Source organism: Oreochromis niloticus, linkage group LG23, assembly GCF_001858045.2.
Source record: "Oreochromis niloticus isolate F11D_XX linkage group LG23, O_niloticus_UMD_NMBU, whole genome shotgun sequence".
NCBI classification, from domain to species: domain Eukaryota; kingdom Metazoa; phylum Chordata; class Actinopteri; order Cichliformes; family Cichlidae; genus Oreochromis; species Oreochromis niloticus.
Window position 1 is genome coordinate 20,774,660 of NC_031986.2, and position 8,492 is coordinate 20,783,151.

Here is an 8,492-nt window from a genome sequence, read left to right on the forward strand (position 1 = left end):
AATTAATGGGTGGCAGAGAGCAGGAAAATGAAGCGTGGTTGATGAGCTCCCGTAAAGACATGACGTCTGTGACGTGAGCTGAGCAGGTAAAGGCCGTTTGGGGGGGATATAAAGACACAGCAGCTCATTGGATAAATCGATACAGAACCTTGTAAGCACAGATTAGCTGCTCTTTGGTATTCATCCAAATAGAAGCATGTTAATTCGGTGCTATTTGCCAAAGGCTACTTTGGACTAAACCTCACGGGAAGGCGCAGAGGAGGGGGGATGTGACCAGTGGTCTGGGTGATTTAGGTGCATTCCTGCAACAGCTAATTAAACAGAGCAAAGGAGGAATGAGAGAGAGAGAGATTGCTTTGAAATTCTAATCCCCTGATAGGGATTCAATTAAGGTTGGGGCACTTTTACAACAGCTGTTAGTCTAGTTGAAATATGAGGCGTAAACAGAGCGCAGCAAACGCTCCACTCACCTCAAATCAAACAGGTGGACACACAAAGCAGTGAGTCAATGTAGAGTCGCACCGCTGTCACATATTTAAAGCTGTAGATGATAACGAAATATTGATCATCTTTCCGGGCCAACAGCTTATTATTACTGCATATACTGCCAGTTTTTACAGGCTAACATCCAGGTTTTCCCTCTTTTATCCCACACGGTATTTACACTGATGGTTGTTATTTGTGTTTGGCATCTTTGCAAACTTTTTCAGTTTAAAAATGATGATGTGTGGGCTTTCAGCTGTCCATTTTCTGTGCAGAACACCACGTGAACAGTATCGATCATACAAAAGAATGAAAATAAAGAAAAATAAAAGCTTTTTGTGCAAAATGCAGACCTAGTGCCTGCACACTGGACTCATTCTCTTCCTATTTCTTCTTTTATCACGATTAACACACACACATATACATATACATATATATGGTTTTTTGTTTTTTAACACTGCATTTAAATCACCATTCCACTTCTTACTTCTTATCAGTCAGACGGAGGTATTTCGAGAGCCAAAGCAAGACGAGGCTCTTGTCCTTGCTCAGATATAACAAGGACATCAGGCTCTTTTTAAAAATTCGATGTTTTTCCAATGGAGTTTTGAATGGAGCGTGATTAAAAAAGACAAAGCTGCTTCAAATTAGCTTAAATGGAGAGAAACAGCGTGGTAGCCATGTGTTCAAACACCTGTGTCCCATCATGCCGCAAAATGTAATCATTATGTGAGTTATGCCAGCTGTTTGTACCAATCCTGTCACAATTTCCTAAAGTTTCTTATATTTAGATTAAATATGAGACACAGAGAAGGAAAACGGGACACTCACTTCCTCCGACCATCCCCGGGGTCTGCCAGCAGGCCAGCAGGAGCAGCAGCATCAGCCCGAGATCCAGGTGAAGAGACACGGTCATAACCTCCTCCTGTGTCTCCACGCACAAATACGCACACACCACCACCACCTCTGGCTCCTTCTGCACGCCTTCTTCTCTTCCTCACCTTCTCACCTCCTTTACCCCACCTCCCCCTGCTGCTTTTTTACTGAAGGTCTCGCCACGGGGTCACCACTGTTTCTACATCACCCGTCATCTTCTGCTGCTGCTGGTGGTGGGCACAGTTTTGCCAGACCGCACTGGTCGGACTCCCAACTTGCGCGAAGTAGGTCAGTAGGTGTGCAGCCTAAATCCCAGCCTCTGCTCTCTCACCGAGGGCACGGAAAAGCGCAGAGCGGAGCCGGGAGGAGCAGGAGAAGGTGGAGGGGGTGGGAGAAGCTAACAGGTAGTCTCCGTGTCTTGCGGTTTCTGGTTAAATGTCGGAGATTTCTCCGCAGCAGGTGGAAGGTCGGAGCTCGGTCATTTATGAGGAGAAACTGCGCTCATTCGGGGTTCGTGTGGATACATAAGAGGACGGTGGGGCTGATGCCGAGGCTCCCGACGTCTCTCACAGGAGGACGCAGGAGCCCAAAAGGTGGTCCCGTCTCATCCGGAGAACCGCAGGCTGGTTTAAAAATCTGGCAGATTGCGGGGAACCTCCGAGGATCAGAAAATATCTGTGTGTGCGTGTGTGTGTGCAGGAGCTTCAGCCGGGAACTCCTCAAGTCAGCCGCAAACACAGCCGATCTGCACCGACACAAATCCTGTCACTACACAGAGCATGGAGGATGATGAGGATGAGGAGGGGGAGGAAGGAGAGCGAGAGAGGGAGGGTGGGAGGGAGAGGACGAAGAGGTGGGTTTCTGTTCGCGGAATAACCTGCATGCTGCTAGAGACGAGCGCTCTGAAGTGCCAACTGTTGATTATGTAATAAGCCTCGCAGCACTGATCTGAATTCATTCCTTCAGAGATCAACAAGTACAGCCACGAGCCCATCTGCCTCTGACTGGTTTTAAACTGGGTGCTGTTTAACCCTCAATTCAAGTTACAGCCTCCCAGTGGTCTGTGACTCATACTCACTGGTTTTCTATTCGAGCTATAGCTGCCGTTTTGTTACCTTTAGCCATAGCCTGTATATAAAAGATGGACATAACCACTGAGGACTGTCAGAATTTTCAAATAGTTGTTAACTTATTTAAAAAAAAAAAAATAAGAAAAGAAATATCATTTGTGGAACTATTTTTTTTTTTTTTCTCTTAAGCTATACACTCACTGGCCACTTGATTAGGTACACCTTGCTAGTACTGAGTTAGACCTTCTTTTGTCTTCAGAACCACCTTAATTCTTTGTGGTATAGATTCAACAAGGTGCTGAAAACATTCCTGGGGATTTTGAGATTGTAGCATCACACAGTTTAATGCAGATTTGTCAGCTGCACATCACAAGGCAGGATGGATCCATGTTTTCATGTTGTTCGTGCCAAATTCTAACCATATCATCTGAATGGTATTAGAACAGGTGATGTCTTTGTAGTCTTCTATTGCCTAACTTTGGTGAGCCTGTGTGAATTTTAGCCCCAATTTTCTGTTCTTAGCTGACAGGAGTGGCATCTGGTGTGGTCCTCTGCTACTGTTGAGATGCTGTTCTCCACACCTTGATTGTAACAGGTGGTTATTTGAGTTACTGTTGCCTTCCTATCAGCTCAAATGGTTTATTACCTATTCAGGTTGTGTATCATGTTTTTAAAAAGCACCTAAGCAACTATGTACTTCTTTTCAAAAGTAATTAGTTACTTTAATAATCAGTAAAGAAACTGGATTACGTTTTTGGAGAAGTAATCAGTAATTAGTAATTAATTACTTTTTCAAGTAACTTGACCAACACTGTTGGTTAGTGAAGTCCAGTTTTGAAGCTCCAGCTGAGTGTCTTACTCGCCCACTGGCTGATGACTCATAAATGACAAGTGATTAGCCAATACAGAGGCTGTACTACCAAGTATTACTACCAAGACTTACTTCTAGAAGCGCTTTGGTATAAGAAACTCACTGACACCAAACCTCTTACTATTCTACAGGAAATGAATTTGTGAGATCTGCCTGTTTGCTTTCTTTTTTACATAAAACACAACAAATATGGTTATTTTTCTTTATATGATGAGTTGATTATTGCCAGCTGCCTTACAGCCACTAATGTGATGGAGTAATAATAACTTGCACCAGGTTTTCAGCATTTTCATGACTTTAGAAGCAGTTTCGACAAACAAATATGAGAAAAAATAAAAGAACACGTGCAAGTGTGCTGCACAATGTTTGAATCACACGTTATGCAAACAGCCCTAACCCTTTTATAAAGCAATACTGAACAAAAATAGCACAAACCATTTAGTGATTTTCTAAAATGTAGTATGGATTTAATGACTTGAAATACTTTTCAACACATGAACGCATATTAAAGCTTGCACAGAGGAAGACAGAACCCACGAAACTGCACCATTATGTCTCACAGTACCGACTGTAGTTAGGCAAATATAGTTTCTCATTGATATGCTGGTTTTTCACGGGCCACAGAATTGTCCTTTAATATTTTAACCACTACTCTAAAGCGACTTGGGGTTTGTTATTAAGAGCTTTATTTCAATTATAAGTCTCTTGAGATACATTATGTACAATTCAGAATAGTTTTTTCTTTAAAAGATTTACTGAAAAAAATGACGCAACTACATAGAAATACTATAATTCCGTGTTGCATGATTATAGAATTACACTATAAAGCCATCTCATTGTAACAATGTTATCCTAAAACTGTAAGTAGAAAAAAAGCTGCCTTTACATAAGCTAACTATGGGAGGTAGAGCTGAGTATACGGACATATATGGACTTCCTTCTGCAATATTACATTGAAGCTTTAGTTATGGCAGCTATGAAGCTGTAAAACCTACTCAGTAAACAGAGTGCATGCCTCTCAGCCCTCTGCAAAGCCTTTATATCACAATTATGGTTCTTCCCAGATGTTGGATGGTGTCAGAATAAAGTTAGCTCGATATGTTTACACGGTCTTGACTTTGTTCAGACTCATAACTGACTCGAAGTGAAGCAATCGATATTTTCAGCTGATATTTTAATTTTCTTTTGTATACATTAACTTTAGTGTAGTTACTGAAGCTTTACCTTCAATATGTGAATATTTATGAGCTTCAGGCTCTGAGTACATTGGGAAGGTTCAAAATTTGGTGCTTTGTCTTTATTACCTGCACCAAGTCATTGGTCATTCTGTCTGTAAATATGAGAGCTCAAAAACTTTGTCGTAGGCATAAAGTGTTCTCACACTGTGGTGAAGTATGCTTTGGAGTCTATTGCTGAGACAGGTACTTGCAAAATGCACCAAAGACTTGAATCCTAGTGAACAGATTTGGGACAAAAGCTTCATCTGAAGCGAACCTCTGGAAACAGTTGGAAACTATTTGGAACTCAATTAAAAAAAAGAAACTGTTCAAACATGCATATAAACAATGTCAGCAAGAATGTGAAAAGACTTACAAGCAAAGCTCTTATTCATAATTACATCACTTTGTGTGAAAACGTGCATATTAAAGCTGTTAGATTGTTTGACCACACCTTGATTGCTTCAGTTGAAATCCACTGTGGAAAATAACCGAGGCAAAGACGTGAAACCTGTGTCGCGGTCTAAATACTTGTGGACCCAGCAGTGAAATACCTCTCTAATAAAGTCCTTGTTTAGATGCTGTAGGGCAGCAGCTGTCTGTTCTGACAGCCTTCACTCGTCATTTATCCTGAGCTGAAGATTTCGATTTTTAGCACTGCGAGAGATACTTCACTGCAAAGCTACACAGGTTGACATTTTCAACATAACTTATTGATTCGAGATCAAAGGCAGCGCGAGCTTTTCTGGGATCAAACAGAGTCAAATGTCTTAAAAACCTCAGAAAGGGTGAACTAAGGAGAGATCTGAAAGTACACGTGTATTATACAGGGAAACAGCATGAGAATCAGACTGCTCACCAGTATTGGGAATGAGCCACATCCTGTTTGAAAAGTGAAATTCATGTACTCAGCTGCAGATAAACCCTTCTTCCTACTAATAATTCAAGAAGTCTTTCTGCTCGTGTCTTCTTAGTCAGTCTCCAGCAGTTCATCCAAACTGCTTCAAAGTTGGCGCGTCAGTGGGGACAACAAGTAAGTGTAGTGTTGAGTTTGATGTTGTCATGAAGAGTGTAGATTTAGACCAAGATGCAGACTCATAAACAGAACTGAATAAAAACAAAGCTTTATTTGGGAGAGCAGAAAGTCCAAAGGCAGCCAGTAACAGAACCTGACAAACTCAAACTGGAAAACACCGGAGGAAAGACCAACAGAGAGCAAACAGTGAGCACAGCAAGGAACTTATGGCAAACTTTATATATACTGAAGGTTAGTCAGAAGCACAAGACACAACTGAGGAAAACGGGTGAAGTTAATCAGCCATAATTAGACCGGGGATGAAAACTAAATACAAAGCACACCAAAAGACTATCAAAGTAAAACAGGAAGTAACATAACAGAGGAATGCCTAACATGAGACTGAAGCTTAACAGGGAGAACAGGGACAAAGTGATACAAGGACTATGACCATGAACATGACTTAGACAGCAAAGCTAAAACTTAGAAGGCCTGTGAATAAATCACAAAGAAACTAATCGGGTGGCATCTGCTGAAGAATATAAATCTCAAAGTGCCATAAACGATAAGCTAAGAGTTTATGGCACCAAAGTTGGGAGAGCGTGATGCATGATGCCTCTTTTGTCGTACGGCAAACAGTGAGTATAGCCAGACAGCAAAGTGATGGGTAGGTGGAGGTAAATGGCCTGTATTTGTACAGCGCTTTACTTAGTCCCTAAGGACCCCAAAGTGCTTTACACGTTCAGTCATCCACCCATACTGGTGACGGCAAGCTACATTGTAGCCACAGCCGCCCTGGGCCGCACTGACAGAGACAAGGCTGCCGGACACTGGCGCCACCGGGCCCTCTGACCACCAACAGTAGGCAACGGGTGAAGTGTCTTGCCCAAGGACACAAGGACCGAGACTGTCTGAGCCGGGGCTCGAACCGGCAACCTTCCGATTATAAGACAAACTGTCAACTCTTGAGCCAAGATCGCCTAGCAAAGACGTGCGCTTGCTCACTAGCAAGAGGCCGTTCATGTGTTGTTTAGTGCTGTCTTGCCTACGTTTCACCTCTTTCTGCATGACCCACATGGAGAGGCATTCGGTAGCGTTAATGTCACTTTCTCAGCGGTGAGACATAAGAAAATCTCAATGTTTAAAGAGTTAATATGAAAGTAAACCACCTTGTTTTGCCTGGAATTTAGGCAAAATAAACTTCCAGCTGTGCAGGGTAATGACAGTTAAACATGTAAAGATGGTGATCATTTTTTGAGTGTACATCCCAATTTTGTCATATTGCAGATATGTGCTTTGCCTCGTGCCTTAATGAGCTGGTATGTTGTGTGGACGTGGGGTTACAAATTTCTTTACTTTAATTTTTGGGGAGTTTTCGAGGATTAAGTGAAAGTTTAGTCAAAGATGTTTTATGTCTTAAAGTAACTTAAACTAATTAACGTGACACACAACCAGTGTTTTGCTTTGTTGACAGGAGCCAGGTGAGGTGATTCAGACATCTGCTCACAGTGCCTCCAGGACGCCTCCCTGTGGTGGTTATTTTGAGCCACTGGGAGGAAGACAAAAGTGGGGAAGATCAAAAGCATGCTGCAGGGTTTAAATATCCCATCTGGTATGGGAACGCCCTGGGATCCCCCTGTAAACACTGAATCATCTGCTGGAGAGATTTTTGATCTAAAGAGGCAAGAGAAGACCAGAAAGGGAGGGGGAGAGAGAGCCTGCAGAAGCAACATAGACGAGCATATAAGAGGAAAATATCTGAGGTCAATCAGCAAAAAGAGCCACAGATAAAAAGGCTGCAAGGCCTTCATTTTATGTCTCTACAAAGGATTATTTCACCCCACAAAAGAAGCACATAGTAGCAGTTATTCAGTTGTTCATAACTCCAACTGGACACTTAGGTGCACCTGTTCAGCTGGTGTATATATGTAATCAACCAATCCATGAAGACAACTCAGGGTATTTAGGTACATAGATCAAGACGACCTGAGCATCAGAATGATTAAAAAGGTGATTTAAGTAACTTTGAATGTGGTATGGTTGTTGGTCTGAATATTTCAGAAACAGCTGATCAGCTGGGATTTTCTGGCACTCTTGTCTCTCTCTGGGAGAAGATGTCTTTTTGATGTAAGAGGTCAGAGGAGAATACAAAACTGCTTTAAAGTGTCAGAAAGGCCTCAGTATCTAAAATAACCACTTGTCAGAAGAGCATTTCAAGAACAGCAGAAGACCACACCAGGTGCTCCTCCTGTGAGCTAAGAACACCAAACTGAGGTGTTGGCTAATAACCTTGGACAATAGAAGTTTGGAAAAATGTTGTCTGATCTGACGAGTTTCGATTTCTGCTGCTACAATCAGATGGTAGTGTCACAATTTGGTGTAAACAACATGAATGCATGGATCCATCCTGCCTTGTGATGTGCTTACAGCACATCTGCATCAAATTATATGATGCTACAATGTCAAAATCGCTGAGGAATTTTTCCAGCACCTTGCTGAATCTATGCCGTGAATGACTGAGTCAGTTCTGAAGGGGTCTAGCCCAGTATTACCAGGGTATACCTAATAAAGTGACCAGTGGGTGTAATTCTTCCATAATGAATCAGATTCGCATGCAACAGGGGGTCCAACCGGATAGTAACAAGGTGTACCTAATAAAGTGGCTGGTGACTGTATATGCTGGTGACTGTATATGCTGGTGTGACGTTTTTAATGATGGCGATGTTTCCTACTGAGAATTTGTCTGTTTGCTTGTCCTACAGCTTCTCATAGTTTTTACTGGAACTGGCTCATTGCTGCAGTGAGGATAATGGACAGTTGTGTGAAATACTCCATACGCATGTTTTAAACATTGCAGGCTCTGATTTTATTGTAATTTTCCACTTCAAATCGCTGCGTTGTGATGTTCTGGTGAGAGCCATGACTAAAAAACGCTGAGAACCCAAATCTGCTGCTGCAGA

General features: G+C 42.2%; 1 protein-coding gene and 1 long non-coding RNA gene across 3 annotated transcripts in view; one reads left to right on the plus strand and one right to left on the minus strand.

Moving 5' to 3' along the window:
- The window catches only part of LOC100702007 (fibronectin type III domain-containing protein 5), a 45,673-nt gene extending 43,825 nt beyond the window's left edge, over positions 1 to 1,848 (minus strand). For both annotated transcript variants that reach the window (XM_005452276.3, XM_025903063.1), the window contains exon 1: positions 1,315 to 1,848. In XM_005452276.3, coding sequence (XP_005452333.1) covers positions 1,315 to 1,399 — 85 coding nt within the window. In that variant the 5' untranslated portion in view covers positions 1,400 to 1,848. The remainder of the gene's footprint in view (positions 1 to 1,314) is intronic.
- Positions 977 to 8,223, plus strand: LOC109197022 (uncharacterized). Its single transcript, XR_003216398.1, has 3 exons — positions 977 to 1,201; positions 1,275 to 1,381; positions 7,007 to 8,223. It is a non-coding gene; the product is annotated as an uncharacterized LOC109197022 (long non-coding RNA).
- Positions 8,224 to 8,492: the final 269 nt, after the last annotated feature.